Below are 18,369 nucleotides of genomic sequence, written 5' to 3' on the forward strand. Positions count from 1 at the left end.
GCGAGAAACGCGCGCCTGTCGCTGAACCACCGAGGGCGGCACTGTGTGAGGAAGCCCTGCGGACCGGAGGCACCACGGGAAGACGCTCGGGCGTCGGAGGAAGCAGATCGGATGTCCTTGCGGACGCCCCGGAGACGCATTATGTCCCGTCGTGCAGCCGCCGAGCGGAAGCGTCCGACCCGAAGGGACTGTCCTGCTGGACGTACTGACTCTCGGGAAGCAGCGGAGCCAAGATGGCCCCCCCCGTGCGTGGGCGAGCCGGAAATGGCCCTCCCCCAGCTCCTGGGAAAGCCGGAAGTGGCACACCCTGTGCCTGGGAAAGCCGGAAATNACCCGTGCGTGGGAAGCCGGAAATGGTGCAGTGGTGCGCCCCGTGCGTGGGAAGCCGGAAATGGTGCGCCCCGTGCACGGGAAAGCAGTCAGCACCGCCTTACCCCACGCATCTACGTGGCACATGGGTGTCGTGTGACCAAGAGGCACACAGAACGCTCACTGCAAACCAGAGTGATATGACTGTTAGAAAAGGTCATGGCAGGGCCCAAAGGAGATGTCTCTGCTCCCTTTGCTCACACATCCAAAGGCCCCGGGGCACACGGCTCCCCCTCCACTGCCACCTGCCGCAGCCCCGCTTTAGGTGGGGCTGTTCCCCTGGGGGGCTCTGGTAGAGGTGTGGCCCGCAGAGCAGTCCAGGCTGGGAGCAGACCCTGTGCACCTCTCTGCTTCCTTCTGACTCTCCACCCTCAAGTTCTTACCACGCCACGGGGAGGAGAGCCCGGTGGGCCGTCGGCCAAGCGCAGGCCCCAGGGGAGCGCCCCAGACCTGCGGTGTGCCTGCTCCAGGCGGGTCAGGGGGAGCGGCGCCCCGTCCTCAGCCCTGTGAGAGATGGCCAGGGAGAGGCAGTCCCGTTGTCCTCGGGCAAGAGCCATGAGGCCCTTCCCTCCACCTCCCGTGCAGAAAGACAGACAGACTCCACCCCCTTCCCCCTCAAATGTGGTTCAGAAACTGTTTCATAGCCGGGCCAAGGGCATCCCCCACGGGCAGGGGCTCGGTGCCTGTGCAGTCGGGTCGCTGCGTGGGTGGATACAGGCACCCGCCCAGTGTGGGTCCTGCGCCCTTTGAGGTCCATGTCTGCGCTGGTGGCTGAATTGGCCACCAATACCCTTTGTCAGAGGTCAGACCAAGCCTCCCCGCCCTCCTCTCTGAGTCAGATATTGGGGAGCCCTGACCCCCCGGCTCTACCCCACGCCCGACTTCCAGGGCCATTTGTGACCTTGGGAGTGCCCAGCCTTTTTCCAGGACTCACCCCAGAGGAGACCAAGGTACAGAGAGACCAAGGCTCTGAGACCCCAAAGCTCCTTGGGACAGAGCCGAGCTGGTCTCTTGTTCATAGCCGTGACCACCACAGGTCCTGGGACCCCTCTCAGAGGCCACACCGAGGGAGCCTGTGCTCTTCTCCTTGATGCTCTCGTTCAGCCTCGTGCTCTAGCGCATCCCAGCCTATGGGCATGCCAGTGGCCAGCTGTGCACAGGCCTGCCCGCCACCCTCCCCCCAGCTGGTCACAGCCCTGCGTCCATCCACAGTCCCCAGGAAAGCTGTTCCTGGCCTCTCGTTCCATCCGTAGCATCCTTGGCTCCTCTAGGTGGAGATTTCTCTACAAATGCTGCTGTAGCCGGAGGTCTTCCCAAAGGGAGGCACGCCCTCACCCCAGCCAGCGCCTGCCCCGACCCAGCCAGATGCTGACGAGGGCCCCTTGCTTTCCTCCTTCCCTGCTGGGCCCTCATCCCAGACACACCTACCCGCCCCCGTCTCAATGACCAGGACTACCCCTCCACCAAGACCTTGCACGCAGCTTCAGTGTTGGTGGCAGTTGTGTACACTCTAGTATGAGTTTCAAGCCCAGTATGTCTTCTGAGGCAGTGTGAGGTCTAAGGCTGACCTCTTACCAGTTAGGGAGCAAATAGGTGTGGAGGGTCAATGGGAGGCGGTAGCTGTCAGAATGTCTTCGCTGAGCAGCCTCCACTTACTGACCAGCGAGCCTCCTACCTGTGTGGCATGGGGGGAGGGGGGAGGGGGCTTCCAGTGCAGAGCCTCAGGTTAGGGCCCTCTTCCTACCCGCTGGCTGTGCCCTGGGCCGTCCACCTTACTGGGAGGTTGTGGTCAAGGCTCAGGTGGCCCGTGGTGGCACGTTGCACACGTGAGAATCCGCACACATCTTGGTTATCGTCCTTAACACACCCTTGCACACGGATGGGAGCTGGGCTTCCCTCTGGCCACCTTGAGAGGACTCCACAGGAGCCACCGGGGGGTGGGGGGTGTAAAGCTGGGACGACTGAAGAGGGAAATGAATTAAGAGCGTTGACCACAACCCAAGGTGTGAGATGAGAACCCACGAGCCCACGCTGGCATAAATAAGTAATTGAGGGAGAAGGGACAGACGTCTCCCGTGCGGAACTCCCAGTGATTTACCTGGGACACCACCTTGGAGGAGGGGAGCCCCCTCCCCAGGCCTCAGGCTGCGCTGAGCGTGGTGACCTCCCCACTGAGCGCACAGTGCGGGAGGGCAGAGAGGAGGCCGTGCAGAGGGGAAGCCCGGCAAACCCGACTTTGGCCAGGGGATCAAGGTCATCATCACAGTGACGGCAGGTGCCTTTGACATGACTGCACCGCCGTGGTCTTCCTCCGGGGACCCGCGATCCCTGTCCAATCACGAGAAATGCTCAGGCAAGTCCTGACTGAGGGACCTCGCTCAGAGCACCTGACCAGCGCCCCTCGAAGGAATCCTCGCAACGTGGCAAGTCTGGGGACCTGTCACAGCCCAGAGGAGCCTGGGGGGACGGGCGGAGAAAATGCCATGTGATGTCCTGGACGGGCTCCTGGGTCCAGGAGGGGACACTAAGGGGGAATAAGAAATCCGAACAAAAGTGTGGCATTCAGAGAGCACGTGGGCCATGGACCAGCGAGGGGGCTGGCCGCAGAGCGCACAGGGGCCGCCCGTACTGCCTGAAACAGCTCCGAATTAAATCACTTACTTAACTTTTAAAAGGAAGAAGCCTCTCCACCAGTAGAGTTCAAGATCTGACCTCCTCCCTGAACTGCTCCCGGAAGCCACGAGCCTCCTCGGAAAGGGCTTCTGTGCCTTTTCAAAGCCACCGCACAGCCATGCTCTCCTCTGGGGGTCCCACATCCATGGCGACATCAGTGGTTTGGGGCTTTCGCCTTGAAGGCCATGGGGGAAACTGGCCCCCGGGGCATGACTGGAGCCTCCAGGGTGGTGTGGTGAGCAGGGTGGAGCTGGGTCCCACCAGGACCCTGGCCCCGGGCCCTCCCAGGCCCTTTCCTCCTGCAGATGCGGTGGTGGTACGAGCCCTGCAGGGCTGAGGTAGGCAGAGCACGGCAAGGAGCCCTGGAGGAGTTGATGTCAGCAGTCAGCGTGTTACTACGATGAAGTGACTGAGCGAGTCCAGAGAAGGGAAGGGTCGGCAGTGCGCTTTGTCTTCTAGAGAAGCTTGGTACCGGAGCTCCGACCCAGGAAGGGTCTTGACTAGTGCGGGTGGGGCAGGGAAGGGGGCTGGGAGGTGTGGGACAAGATGGCAGAGCTTGGCAACTGGTGTATCCCTGGAAGGCAGGTATGGGTGGGCATGACGGGCCACCGCTTCTGGGTCCCCAACTGCTCCTGGGTCTTGTGCCCTGTGAGCCCCTGATGAACATCGTGGGCGCCCCCCGGATGGATCCACACACGCACGCGGGGGCTTGCTTGTGACGTAAGAGAACGCTGCGCTGCAGGCTAGGGGTTGGTGGAGACAGGAGCCCTTCACCTGTTTGATAGTCTGAAACCACCCGGGCAGGAGCTGGGTGGACCAGGGCCAGTGAATTCCAGACAGGAGGAAATGAGCTGTTCAGTGCCTCCCGGATTCTACAGGCCGTGCCGGGATCACGCCCGGCTTAGCTGTGAAACCCCAAATGCGCCGTCCTCAGCTGCTCTGGACCTGGTGCGGGTGGGTTTTTTAAGCCCGCGCTTCCGCCAGGTTTCTCTGCTCTTGGGGATGGAGCCAGTCGGGGCCACGGTTGGTAGAACCAATCTGCAGCTTCCTTTGTGTGCATGGGGCATGGTTTCCCCAGGAGCCGAGAAATGGCCCGAGGGCCCCTGGTCCCCAGGGAGCTGCAGGAGGAGCCTGGGTCGGTGTGGAGCTCCAGAAGGCTCCGGAAGGCTCAGGAAAAGGCAGGGTTCACGCTGCCATAGGGGGCAGCCGCCTGCGTGAAATTCCATCAGCGCTGACAGGTGAAACTAGCGCCCAAGCGCGGGAAGATGCTCGAAGCTGTGCTCAGCACCCCGTTTCGTGGTCTCGGCCCAAACAGGCGTGCCTGCATGCTGTCTCCGGTTCCCAGTGCGCCTGCCCCAGGTCACAGCGCGCCCTGAGCCCACGCCTGCCATGCCCTCCCCGTTAGCGCTCCGTGCGGCCCCCTGCCCGTCCCCACTCTGGGCTGTTTCACTTCCTGGTCACCTCTGGGTCCCGATGCTACAACGCACGGGGCTCCTTCCGAGGCAGGAGAGCCCCTTCGTAGTTCCCGGCCCTGATCTAAGGCACAGGGGCCCCTGAGGCTAACGGGAGAGGAAACGAGCTGTGCCTTATGAGTGCCTTGCTAAAATGAGACGTAAACCTCGCCATCCGAAGCGTACAGTGCCCATCGCGTTCTGTCTATCATGCCATTCCTCAAATAGGTGCCTGTAGGGCGGGGAACTCCCCCAGGGGGACTGTGGTTGCCTAAATTCGTGGCTTGCTAATCCAACCTTGTTGAGTAAACAGAAATTATGTGTCTAGATGGAATAAGGAATTGGAGCCAGAATTGGAGAATTCTTTTCACTTGGTTTGCCAAAAAATGGCTTTCTTTAGGAACACGGCAGCTAATTAATACCAACTTTCTCGTATTCTCCTGTAGCTGGAAAATTTTACTCCGTGGCTTTTAGGGACAGAATTTGCGATCCTATTCTGGATGGTCAATGTATGGATTCTCCAAGCAGGCTGCATCTTTCTACACAGGGCTACTCAGAAAGGGAGGCTTTAGTTTGGGTGGATTTGCAGTTTGCTGGATTCAGGCAGCAGCCATGGCTGAACAGCCCAGCTGTGCACCCCAAGGAGAGTGGGGGGTCAGCCCAGAGCCAGGCCAGCCTCCCCAGGAATTAGCAACCAGCAAACCCTCTGCCCTCGACGCCCCTGTTCCTTTGCTGGGGCCATTGGAAGGGGTCCACCCGAGGTTGGATTAACAAGCCATGGGGCCAGCCTGGAAATGTCGGTGGGGGCCCCCCTCCCTTCCCTGTGCAGAGGGTTGGGGGGGCCTCCACCAGCCAGGGGAGACGGGCTCACTGGGAACGAGGGTTCCTATTTGACATACTCTCCTTTCGCTTCCCCTTCCTCCCTTCTGCCTGTCTTCGCTCTTCCGTCTGGAGGCAGTGAAAGTGGCCGGAGCACCCCCAGCCTCTCGGTGCTCTCAGACAGCAAGCCTCCCCCCTGCACCTACCAGCAGGCGCCTCGCCACTTCCACGTCCCAGGTAGGCACCCAGGACGCGTGGCCAGGCTTGCCACGCAGAGCATCTGTTGCACGGCATTGCCCCGATTCCCAGGCCTCTCCTCCCCACCCCCACCCCAACTCTGCGGGTTGGCACATCCCGCAGCGGCCGTGTGTTTGAACTTCTCCCAAAGCCATACAAACACCAGGGAGACGTCTTTGCCCTCCTGGGAATGTGCTGGAGAGAAGGCGCTGTCCGGCGCGCTGTCCGGCCCGCTGTCCGCTGCAGCCGCCTCCCTTTGCCACGCCTCCCCTTGAACTAGGTTCTGGCTGACGCTTGGTCTGCGGCGTGGGTCCTGGGCGTCAGGCACCTGTGGGGCGCCAGATCCCTTCTGGCCACTCTGGATCTGGTGCCTGAGGGCTGCTGCGGAGACACGGCGGGTGGAAACCTCCAGTCTGCTCGCTCGCTCACTCTGCTCTTCTCTCTCTCTTCTTTCCCAGACACTGGCGTAAAAGATAACATCTATAGGAAACCCCCTATCTACAAACAGCATGGTACAGTCGGATTTTCTCTGCTGCTGTGTTCCCTGCATGCCTGTTGCACCCTCTTGCTTCTGGATGCTTCCTTTTGTTGTGTTCCGATCAGCGAGGGGGAAGGCACCACGGGCAGTCTTGAATATTAAATGCAGTCATGAGCGGGCTCCCAGGAGCCTCTTCGTAAAACACGACAGAGCGTACCTCTGAGTAAGGACGCCTGTGTGTGTCGTGAAGCCCACAGTAACACGTCACTGGGCTTGGGGTGGGAGTTCATAACCGAGAGCAGGTTTGCATGAAAACTGTTTCACTTTTTAAAAAATGTTTGTTTATTTCTGAGAGAGAGACACACACAGAGCATACGTGGGGGAGGGGCAGAGAGAAAGAGGGAGACACAGAATCCGAAGCAGGCTCCAGGCTCTGAGCTGTCAGCACAGAGCCCGACACGGGGCTCGAACTTACAGACCGCGAGATCATGACTTGAGCTAAGTCGGACACCCAACTGACTAAGCCACCAAGGCGCCCCAAAACTGTTTCCCTTGGAGTGAAGTAGCCAGATTGGCTTCAGCCAAGGTGGTGAGGGACAAAGGCTTATTGCACCACAGCTCAACCCAGCCTGATTTTTGGAAAACAAAACAAACCAGAACTAGTCGTTTATTCTTGTGTTTTAGGAATTTCTGAAGATAGAATGAATAGCTAGTTTTCAGGCAAAGAGATCGTTGCATCAATAAATAGGGGCTGGAGATGTCCAACAGTGAGGGGGGTCCCCTCTGCTCGCCAGTTTCCCTCTCTGAGCGAGGGGACTGCCCACCTCTGCTCCACCTGAGTCCTCCTGGGACAGGTGCACAGACAGCAGGTGGCTGGAGCCATGGGGCAGAAAGCAGAAGGCTCAAGGTCTCCCCTCTCAGTTTCTTGGTGGAATTGCTGGGTGATTCGGTGTGTTTGCTTCACCATCCTGAGCCTCTGTTTCCTCATCTGCAAAATAGGACTGAGTCCTCCGCCCTGCCCTTCTCACGGGCTGGTTCTGAGACCAGATGGAATAATGAGTATGGAAATGCATTATAAACTGTAAAGTGCTCTGCACGCAATGGGGAGATGGGAAGAGGAATCCCCAAGTTCTCATCCCGATGCACCCAAAGAAAAAAAGTGTGATAAAAATGTGCTTTCTGTGACTCGCTGATAAATCAGGGGTCTGACTGTACAAACAACAAGGTTCGTTTTTTTTTTCCTTGATCGCAATAAGCCCTGGGCTACGTGCACGCACGTTTTTCCCTCTTCCCAAGAGAGAAGAGAATGGATTCAATTCTCGGGTGCCCAGAGGACAGTGACTTTTACACCATTGCCTCTTAGCCGGGGAAGCTTGGAGCACAGATCTCCCAGAGGGATCAGAGAGGGGTGGGCTATTTAGACGCCAGGGCTCTTCGAGATTGTCCGGACCAGCCCCCTCTTATTACAAGTGGGGAGACTGAGGCCCAGCGGAAGGAAGGAGTGTTGTGTTAAGAGCTGTCTTACCATCATGGCGCCCGTGTTCAAGCCTGCATGGAAAGGGGCGTGTTCTGTTCTTGGCCCACAAGTGGGATTCACAGACTTGGCCTTTTATTAACCTCAAACATGTAATTCACACACATGGTATAGCAGGGGCCGGTGCCCTAGGAGGCGGAAGAGGCAGTAAATCAGATTCTGAAATTGCTCAGCGATGTCTGAAAGCCAGATCTGAGACCGAGAGCTTCCAACATTAAGTTCTTTGATTAAATCGTCCAATGGAGACATTTGATTTTTGCTGTTAACAGTGATAACCTTTGTGGTGGTGTTTTTAAACTGGGTACGAAGGCCCCTCCTATCCAAAAGCGAGTGAATTCCTCCATAACCGAGCCCTGAGCAGTGACCAAAGGCATTGATCATTTCGGGCGTCTGGCATGTTGAGTCTTTTATGAAATGAACTCTATGGGGTACCTGCTCTCCACCAAGCATTTGGCCACATCCCAGGGATAAACACGAATAAAGTCTATCCCTTTGTGAATGTAAATGGGCTGTGAATGGAGGGGTCAGCATGTGACGTGTACTGTCCTTAACCAGGCTTCCTTCAGTAACACTCAGAAAATCATGGTTGTTAGGATGTATTTGGTTTTGAATATTCGGGATGTTTTGATTTTACAAGATTCCCCACCCAGATAGAGCACACTCTGTCGGAAGTGTGTGTGTTAGAGCACGCGTGAGAGTGCGTGGGCATGCACAAATGAGCGTGTGTGAGAGTGCATGCATGTGTGAGTGTGCATATGTGTGAGAGCATGCATGGATGAGCGTGTGTGTGAGCGCATATGCGTGTGAGTGTGCATATGTGCGTGGGCATGCACAGATACACGCGTGCAAGTGTGCATGTGTGTGTGTGCAAATACGTGTGGGTATGCATGGATGAGAGTGTGTGAGTGCATGTGTGTGAGAGCATGCATGTATGAGCGGGTTGTGAGTGTGCATATGTGTGAGCGCATGCATGGATGAGCATTGTGAGCGTGGAATGAGCGTGTGTGAGCGTGCATGCGTCTGTGAGAGTATGCATGGATGAGTGTGTGTGAGCGTGCATGCGTGTGTGAGCATGTGTGTCAGCATGCATGGATGAGGGTGTGTGAGCGTAATGCCTGCATGAGTGTGCACGCATGTGTGGGTGTGCATGGATGAGTAAGCATGCATGTGTGTGTGCATGTGTGTTCGAGCATGTGTGAGCACGCATGGATGAGTGTGTGTAAGCGTGCATAATTGTGTGCATGTGCATGTGTGAGAGAATGCATGGGTGAGCATGCGTATGTGTGCGAGCATGTGTGTATGCATGGATGAGTGTGTGGGCGTGCATGGATGAGTGTGAGTGTACCTGTGTGAGTGTGCGTGTGCGTTCCAGCATGTGTGAGCATGGGTGAGTGGGTGTGCTTGCATAAACGTGCATGTGTGTGTGAGTGTGCACATGTGGAGGTGCATTCATGGGTGAGTGTGTGAATGTGTAAGTGCATGTGCCTTCAAGTGTGTGAACATGCATGTTTGCATGAGTGTGCATGCGTGAGTTTGCGAGGGTGTGAGCATGGTGAGTGTATGTGTGTGTTTGAGCATGCATGGATGAGTATGTGAGCGTGTGTGAGCATGCATGTGTTTGAGCATGTGTGTGAGTGTGCACGTGTGGGAGCCATGCATGGATGAGCATGTTTGAGCATGTGCATATGTTGTGAGTGTGTGAGCGTGTGTGTGCACCCCCCACCATGCTCATCCCTCATGGGAGAGAAGCAAGGTTCAGGCCGGAGAAGCCGCTCTTTCACTCTCCACCTGTGCCAGGACACTCTGGGCGATGGCGTTCAGTTACTGGACCATCTACTCACTGTAAGATAACATATCCAACCAGTTTAAAAGTCATAGGTTTTAGGGTTGTTTTTTTTTTAGTTTATTTATTTTGAGAGAGACAGAGACAGCGTTGGGGGGGAGGGGCAGGGAGAGCAGGGGAGAGAGAGAATCCCAAGCCGACTCCGTGCTGCCTGCACCGAACCTGATGTGGGGCTTGAACTCATGAAACCGCCAGTTCATGACCTGAGCTGAAACCAAGAGTCAGGCACTTAACTGCCTGAGGCCCCCAGGCGCCCCTAAAAATCACAGTTTTTAATCAGTGCATTTACTTTTCAATTCCCTGTTTCCAACTCATAACAGGTTTTTGTTGTTGCTGTTTGTAATTAGCATCCCACTTTTCTGGTGCTCGTGACCCAGTCCTGTTTGGGGGGAAGCGAGCTCCAGCCTGCTGGCCCCGGGGAGGGGGGCGCCCCATCACTGCCGTGACTGTCTCCCTGCTCTGCGCAGACGCTCCATCGCTGCTCACGCTTTTCCCGGTGCCACTCCGACGGTGGCACTAAGACTGGGGACGAGAAGTGGCCACTCTGTGGCCCAGCCGGTGCTGACCCCTGACCCCCACCCCCTGACCTTTCTGCTCTCCTCGTATCGCATTGAGGGCCCAGCAGTATGTTCTTGTATTAGTCCCAGCTCTGCTTGGTTGAGATTTAATGGCTTAAAAAAAAAAGTAAGACAGAAGAAAGGAAGCAAAAGGAAGTGAATGGAAAATAGGAAACGGTGGGGGCCGGGCCAGGCCAGGACGAGAAAAGCCCTTTCCTGCACAGTCAGGGGCAGGCGCGGAGCAGCGGCCACCGAGTGCAGACGGGACCAGGGCACCGCGGTCGCCTGTGGTGGGAGCCCAATGACCCTGGTGCGGCAGGCAGGACAACAGCCTCGGCCGCTCCCCGCACCCCCCCAAGAGAGTGGGTTCCAGGCTTCGCCGCCATCGGGCCCTGATGCGAGGCCCAGAGCAGGAGCTTCCCGGCGGGAGGTCCCCCGGATGGAGCAAGGCTGGGCTGGGCTTACGATGAATTCCAGAGGGAAACGGAACACGCGCCCCCAGCCTCCCAGGAAGCCGCGTGTCCAGACACAGGCACGGGACGGGCATTTCCCCCAGACGCCGCCCCATATGTGAGCCAGCGGAGCTCTCGGCCGCCCGTGGGAGTGGAGGCCGCTGCCCAGGAGGCCGCACCTGCAGCCGCCCCGCCGGTGAAAGGTGCTCCCTCCGTCCTCCCGCGCAGGCCAGGGAGGGACGGGGCCCCGCAGGGTACGCGCGCTGTCCCCGTGGTCCCCGGTCTGAAGCAGGATGCAGTCACTTCTCTGTGTGTCTCTGGGGTGAGCTTGAGCTCGCTTTGGGGGTTTGAGATGAGAGGAAGGGAAGGCAGGTGGAAGGCAGCTGCCGCTGTCCCGGGGATGCCTCCCCCGTCCCAGGAGGGCGCCTCACGGCAGAGCCATCCCCGGCTCGGAGGGAACGGCCTGGTTCCTTATGGCGGGTGCAGCCCGACTTCCTGGCTGTCTTCCCTCGACGCTGGGAGACGGCCTGCTGCCAGCTGCGCGGCTGGCCTCTTGTTTATTCCAGATTTTTCATTCCTCTCCAGTGTGTTCCTGCATCCACATACTTTATCTCATGGATCCTTGCAACTGGGCGGGGGGGGAGGGGGTGCGTGTCACTGGCCCATTTTACAGATCAGGAAACTGAGGCTCAGGGCTGTTAAGGAAGCAGGCTACAAACAATACAAAGTTCCAGATTCCTTGGATTCCTGTATTTTCCTCCCCCGCTCCCACATCTTGGGTCGTGTCCTGTGTGTCTCCGGCTGGCACACTTGGCCTTGGGAAGCCCCTGCTGTGAGCCTGGCTAAGTTGTGCACACCTAGCAGAGACTTTGCAGAGAAACTTGCTAATTCCTGGCAGGATTCTTCCTCATCAGTGGTAGGGCTGGTTTTCAAACCCTCTACAGCCGGCAACGTGTGACCCAACCTGTCACCCACGGCTGTGTGACATCCTCAAACCCAGGGTGGCCTCTGGTCCCTGTGGCCTGAACTCCAAGGGCTGGGATTTCACGTCCCAAAGAGCCTCTTGGGGTTTTTTTGTTTGTTTGTTTTTGTTTTTGGGGGGTTTATTTTTGCACTTGCAAATTACCCCTCCCCCCTCCCCCCCGCCGTGGCGGTCCATGTGGCGCCCGTGGACCCAGCCCCGGAGACCTTCTCTGGGCTGAGCGATGGCCGTGCTCCCAGGGCTCTAGGGAGCCACCAACCTGATTGTCCCCAGAGCTTGCTCGGCGGCTGGCTGCCCAGAGTCACGGCTGATGTACGGCGGACCNGCTGGCTGTAAATTGGCCTCCGGGAGTGGAGAGAGCAGGGCGTGTATCTTCACGCTGGAAAATCGCTGTCTCTCCCGGAAGGAGGAGAAACAGGTAGCCGTCGGGAGAATCGCGCTGTCAGCGTGTCCAGAGCGCTCTTCAGTCGTGACCTTATCTTGTCAAGGTCCTGTAGCCCAGTCCCCAGTCTCCAAGCTCTTGGGCCTGACGTCAGTCTTGTCCCTGGTGGTGCACAAGGCAGGGTGCTCCAAAAGGCTAGAAGGTCCAAGTCCTCCGCGGGCTGCAGGTAAGGGCCCCACCGCCGGCGTGTCCTTACGTGGCCTCGGTCCCCACGGAGGGGGGGAAGGGCCCCGGGGTTTTCCCGTGATCGTCCGTGCATGGGGTCCGTGTTTCAGCACGGGAGGGCCCGTGTGGGATCCTGAGGACTGTCAGTATCTCGTCGTACGGTCTGCTCGGTCCGGCGTGCTCGGACATGATGTCGGCCCCCCGCCCCCACCGAAAAAAAAATGAAAGACCAGTGGAGGATACAGACACCTGACCTCCTTTACGGCTCTTCAAGGACCTTCTCCAGGGCCAGAGCTCACTGCCTGTCGTGTGCTCTGTGGGTGGCAGGAAGTGAGGGGGACTCTGGAGACAGACCACCTGGGTTCAGATGTCAGCCTCTGCCACCCCCGATCCGTGGTCTTGAGCAAGGCGCGTCGTGTCTCTGAGCCTCAGTCTCCCGATCTGTGAAAGGGGTTGCATGGGGATGAGCAGTAGTGCCTTCCTGGCCGCATCGGACACGGTAGGCGCCGGGTGACCAAATTCTCCTATTATTTAGGTTAAACCAGGAAAATAGAGAATGTGTTCTTCAAGGTGCCAAGTGGCCGCATCTGAAAACACGGCTTGACTGCTTTGTGGTGGGTGGGGGGGGGGGGGGGGGGGAGGCTGGGCTGGAGTTTTAAGAGCTCATCACTGTGCACACCGCGCTTGGTTTTGAGTATTGTCGCGTGTGAGGGCGCATGTGGCTGCCCGCAGTGTCCCCGCGGGAGCCCCCTCCGGCGTGCCCTGGCCCCGGCCCTGAAAAGGCGTGTGCGGTGTTGCCCTGGTCTCGATCGCCGTCTGTTTCTGAGCGAACGTGGGGAGGGCGCGCCGCGGCGGGGAGGCGGTGCGCTACCCTGACCAGCCCGCTCTTCCCTTCCAGCCGCCAGGCGACCGGACGGAGAGGACTGCATTTTCGAGCAGGAGAACAGGAAGGTAATGCTGGCTCGGAGCGGCCTTGCCCAGAGGGAGCCTGTGTCCTGGGAATTCTCCAGCGGAAACCCCAGGGCCCCTCGCTTACATTCCGCTCCCGGCCGGGTCCCGCGAGGCCGCAATCCGCAGGGGCCAGACTTACGAGCCCCCCCCCCACCGCCGCCTCCTCACACGCGGGACTTGCTGGTCTCCGGCCAAAGTCTCTGTCACGCGCCCGTGTGACCTGGTCATGGTTCTGTAACTGAGCAGATGTCCCAAAACGAAGGAAAACGCGTCCATGTGTGTTCTGGGGGCTTCTGGGATGATGGCTGGAGAACAGCCTTGGTGGAGGTTTTCCGTGAAGGGTCCGGGTAAATACTGAGGGTCTGGGGGCCGTGCCATGTCTGGTGTGGCTCCCCTGCCGTGGAAACAGGCAGAGGCGGTGAGTGGAGTCACGGGCACGGCCGTGGCCCGCAGGACGGAAGCAGGCTGCGGGCAGGGTTTGGCGCCCGGGCTGAGTGTCCCTCCCCCGGATGGAGAGCTGGGGCCCTTGGCTTGTCGTTGAGGGAGGAAGGTGTGTGTGGAGAGAGGTGTGCCCAGCGAGAAGCCCCGACCTCCCAGAACCTGTTTTCTCATCTGTAAAATGGGGCGGCGCCATTGCCGACGGCCTCGAAATTCACGTGACTTGTTTTCTCTCTCAGCAGAAAACCAGCTGGCTGATTCTCAAGGGGGACACAGACACTAGTACTGACTCTCCAGACCTAGACAGCCAGTCCTTGTCCCTCAGCGGGACCGATAGAGACCCTCTCCAAACAATGCAAGGGGACAACTTTTACTCACGTGAGTGGTTCTTCTGAGCAAAGAGCTGTACGTGTGGCTTGAAGGCCTCGCAGCAAAGGGGCCCCATACCCTGGAACCCGTCCCCAGATCCAAGCCTTGCTCATTAAAAAAAAATATAAGAGCAAACCAGGTAGGAGTGAGGACCCTCTTGTGTTTGAGTTTCCCCCTGACGTCGTGTCTCCCGGAACATTCGGGAGCTGGTGAGCACCCGGACGGCCGAATCGGGGCTCCTGGGCTCTTTTACAAAGAAGGCATCCTGGGCCGCGAGGCGGAAGCTGAGGGCCCGTTTCCCTCCAGAGCAGACGTGAGCATGGTCCAGGCAGGGAGTCCAGACTGGGAGTCAATGACCGGGCACTGCCCCCCGGTGCTGCCTGAGCCGGGATGCGGGGGGTGGGGGCGTCCCGTCCGCAGGGGGTCCAGACGACACCTGTCTGGCTCTGGGAGTCTTGAGGGCTGGATTAGGATTGGTTTGCAGACGTAGGGCAAGGCTCCACATGGTGTGTTCTAGAGGCTGTGAGTTCCAGGGGAACCCCCCCAGCCAGCCACGGGCGGATGCACCGCAAGGCCTGGACGTCTCTGAGCCCCCGCGGGGCTGCGGGAGGGGTCCTGTGGGCAAGCATGAGGCGTAGTGCAGAAGCAGAGGATGGATACGGGCCTGAGAAGGCAGAGACCAGAGCGGATGCTGGCCGGGCCGCTCCGTCATCGCTGGGCCTCCGCTCCACCTGTCTGGCCGGGTCGGGAGGGAGCAGAGGAGAGGACATGTGCATGCAGCCAGTGCCCTGCCTGGCGCATAGTAGGTGCTCAGTGAACAGACTCATCATCATCCTCATCCTCATGACTGTGAACCATAACGGGGCTGACAGGCGGAAGCGTCCTGGGGGAGGAGCAGGGGTGAAGACGGCGGGCATTGGCGTTGGCGAGGGTGCGAGGGTGCCGAGCACAGCACAGGCGCGCTGTTTTGTGGGTGAGCCTTGTAAGTGGATGCCCGTGAACCCCCCGCGCCTTCGGCCCTGCCTGGGTGCAGCCCTCTGAATGTGGGGGTCTCTGGGCCGGCCACAGGCTGAATGTCACCGCGGCGGCATGTTCCTCCCGGCCGCTGTCCCGCCCGCAGGTGGGTGCAGGGCCCGTCACAGTCCCGCCCCCAGCCCTTCTCTGTGCCCGGGCACCCGGCACCCCGGGCCTCAGCTCTGCTTTGTGTCTGCTTGTTCCTAACGGCAGTTGTTCTGGAAGGGGGTGCACGAGCTGCATGGCGTCCCAGCCGCCCTCTCGTGCCCGGGGTCGTGGCGGCCCCAACAAAGCCCAGCAGCTCTCCGGAAGCCAGTGCCTGGGGACGTCAGGGTGGCCCTTACAGCCCCCCGCCCTCTGCTTGCTGGGCGGTGCGCGGCCCCCCGCCCCCCGCTGGCCCAGGGTCCCCACTTATGCCTGCAGCCCATGGGGGGAGGGGCACCAGGCAGGGAGAAGCCGAGGCAGGAGACCGAGGGACTGCCGGTGGGGACGTCCCCGTGCCACCGACCTGCCGCGTGGCCCTGCGTCCCCCCTGCACCTGCTGGCACCAGACGCCCCGGTTCCCAGGGGAGGAGGACCCCGCGCGGCCCGCGGCTGCGCGCGCGGATTTGATGGGCCAGCCGCACACCTGCAAGGTCTTGTTTCAGCCCCGTCCCCACTCTTCCCTCCCCATCAACCTCTGGGCCGCAGGCGACCGCAGGCTGGGGTGGGGGTGCTGGTGCTTCTCGACTGGGCCCACCCAGCCTGCGGGACCCTCCTTGCCTCGCAGAGTCCCCCATCCAACCGGGGAGGTGCCTCCAAAGCGCAGATAACTGTGTGTGTGCGTGTGTGTGTGTGTCCTTCCCCTTTGCTTGCTTCTGACGACTCGATGGTTCTGTCTTTCCTCCACTTTGTACGGCGTCCCGATGGCGGCTCCTCTGAGCGGGAAGCCCACTGTGCTGTCCCGTGTGCTCTCGCTTCGGTCCTGGGGCCGTTGCCTTGTTTTCCGATGTGCACGGACCCAGGCTGCGGCCGTGCCGACATCGAGCGTGCCTTGCTAGCTGCCGGCCGATTGCGACATTGGGGGGTGGGGGGTGGGCAGCACTCATACCCCGAGGGGCTCCGTGGACCCTCCCCAAGCAGCTCCCAACGGGAGTCCACGACACCAGTCCCACTGGGAGACGACCGTTCTCGAGCAGAGCATTTGCACACGGCAAGGCACGCCCAGCCGCATCCCGGGGACACCCGTGTGTAGCGCGCCCAAGGAAGGTAGGAGTGTGACACTCAACACAGCGGGCGCTCAATAAATGTTTGTTGAATTGAGATGCATTAAATTCAACGGGTATTTATTGAGCACCCACTCTGTGCCAGACGCTGTGTGGGGCGCCAAGGGGGGACCGAGAAGACAAGAGTGGCCCCTGCCCCCGAGAAGCACGCAAGGCGCTGAGAGAGGCGGGGACGCCAGCGGGAGCAAGCACACACGTGTCTCCCGCCACCGCCCGCCCGGAGCCTCCGAGGGCTAATGGGGAGGGGCCCCAGCTCATCCCACCCATGACACCATCAGCACATCTCACCTTGGGCTGAGCTCTTCATTCAGTGCTACATCCATCCCTCCACTGAACATATATTGAGCACCTACCATGTGCTGGGCACGGTGCTAGGCAGCGGAGAGGCAGAGGGGAGTGTGGCGCAGAGAAGGCGGAGAGTGAGCAGCAGGGACAGCAGTGGGACCCTCTCCTTCGTGACAGCGGCTCTCTGCTCGCACCGTCGCCCCCTCTGAAGGGGGTCTCAGGGAAATGCGTATTTTATTAGAGATTGCTTTTGTTTTCCTTTATCCTGCACCCAGGGTCCTGTCTGGACCGCGTGTATGGTGTGCCATGGCAGCAATGAACCTGGCTTGTGCACAGGGAAGGGGTGGCATTGAGTGTCTCTTATAAGCAGAGGGTCCTGAGCCTTACAGGACGAGACTCACTGTCCCCAGAAGAACACGAGGTGATGCGAGCCCCCTTCCCCAGCCTGGACCCTGCAGACAGGCCTGCTGCCTGCTCTGGGCCCCACGATCCTAGCCCCTCAGGCCCTGCCTTCTCCTTTGAGGTCCCCCACAACCCCCTCTGGGTGGTCAGGGGTACATCGGCATAAGACAAAACCCCAGCCGCCCAGAGACCCCGCCCAGAGGACTCAGGGACGCCTAGAAAGAGCCCAGCGCTTCTGAAGGAACAGGCCCTTCCTGAGTCCCCAGCACACGTGAGGAATGGAGGAAAGGGTCCGGTGGGAAAAGCTCTGCTTTGGAAACTGAGGCAGCACAGATGGTGGTCCCCGTGGCTTTAGTTTTTGTGTCCCCTTCTGTGTGTCCCTCCCTGTGGAGTCCCGTGTCTGATGGGACGTGATGGTCTGCCTGCCACCCGCCACTGTGGGGGGTCCCGGCCCGGGACCACTTCCCTGGGCCCCTCCCAGTGCCCACCGGGCATGGGGGTTAGGAGACAGGGCTCTGCTCCAGCTTTCCACGAGCTTGAGGCTGGGTCAGAAGTGCCCTTTTCTCCTGTCCCCCCGTCACTCCTCTGGAGTTTCAGGGTGGCAAGAATTGCTCCCTCGTTTCCTAGTCCATGACTGAAAGAGACACCCCGATGTGCCGTCTGCCCATCTCACGAGAGTACCTGCTTTACCTGTGCCCCGCGGCCCCCGGGGGTGGGATCCACAGACCTCAGGACTGAAGAATGACATCAATGCCGCTTCCTCATTCGCGACAGGCCAGACCAGGCCCAGGGGGAGGGCGTGACCCACCCGACCTTCAGCAGATCCTCGCTGAGCACCTTGGATATTCGGGCCTGAGGAGCCCACCTGTTCCTGGGGTGGGGACTCAGACGGGAACAGAGTTAGAGGCTAAGTTCCATCAACGCCGTGCAGATAAGGAGGCCAGGAGGTTCTGGGGGCACTTTTCAACACAGCGGCCGGGGAAGGGGGTCCATATCTGAGCGAGACTCGAGGGGGTACGGGCTCGAACCAAGGGGACACTTGGAGGAAGCCCGGCCGGTTTGTGGGTGCTAAGGGGGCCCGTGCGGTAGGGGTGAGGGCTGCATGTGCTGCGTCGTGGGGCGCTTGGTCACCCGGGGACGATGTCCAAATGGAGATGTGGTCCTGGAGATTCCCAGCAGAGCCCGACCTCGTCAGGCCCGAGTGGGGGCACCGAAGACTTTATGAAGCCATTGCCGTCATCCAGGTTGGGGGGCAGCGTCTGGGAGGGTGTCCTGGGCGGGGGTCCTAGGGGCAGGTTCCTATGGGGAAGGTGTCATGGGGGGCTTCCCGGGGGAGCGTCCTGGGGGAATATCCTAGGAGAGAGGGTCCAGGGGGGCGCTGGGGGGAGGTGTCCCCGGGGGTGTTCTAAGCGGCATGCACAGCGTGTACAAACGTGCGGAGGTGAGCAGCAGGGTGGCCCTTCGGGAAGCAGGAGGCCAGGGGAGGGGCAGGGCAGGGACGGGCCAGGACCGAGCTGGTCTGGGTGTGATCCGGGAAGCTTCTGTCTGCTGGGGATGGGCCTGTCTGCGGTGTAGGGCTGTGCGCCGGGGACCAGGCGCTCCGTTCTGTGTGTCTAAAACCAGAACAGACGGGCAGCTTCGCA

The 18,369-nt window shown here is 59.9% G+C and overlaps 1 protein-coding gene across 8 annotated transcripts in view; it reads left to right on the forward strand.

The window, feature by feature from the left end:
- LOC144220329 (actin-binding LIM protein 2-like) overlaps positions 1–18,369 on the forward strand; it is an 87,758-nt gene that overhangs the window by 41,602 nt on the left and 27,787 nt on the right. For 6 of the 8 annotated variants that reach the window (XM_077750512.1, XM_077750514.1, XM_077750508.1 and 3 more), the window contains 4 exons: positions 5,448–5,549; positions 6,008–6,061; positions 12,901–12,953; positions 13,631–13,769. In XM_077750512.1, coding sequence (XP_077606638.1) covers positions 5,448–5,549; positions 6,008–6,061; positions 12,901–12,953; positions 13,631–13,769 — 348 coding nt within the window. The remainder of the gene's footprint in view (positions 1–5,447; positions 5,550–6,007; positions 6,062–12,900; positions 12,954–13,630; positions 13,770–18,369) is intronic. The other 2 variants (XM_077750507.1, XM_077750513.1) reach the window with 2 other exon arrangements.

This window comes from Crocuta crocuta, unplaced genomic scaffold (assembly GCF_008692635.1).
Source record: "Crocuta crocuta isolate KB4526 unplaced genomic scaffold, BGI_CrCroc_1.0 scaffold179, whole genome shotgun sequence".
In the NCBI taxonomy this organism is placed as follows: Eukaryota; Metazoa; Chordata; class Mammalia; order Carnivora; family Hyaenidae; genus Crocuta; species Crocuta crocuta.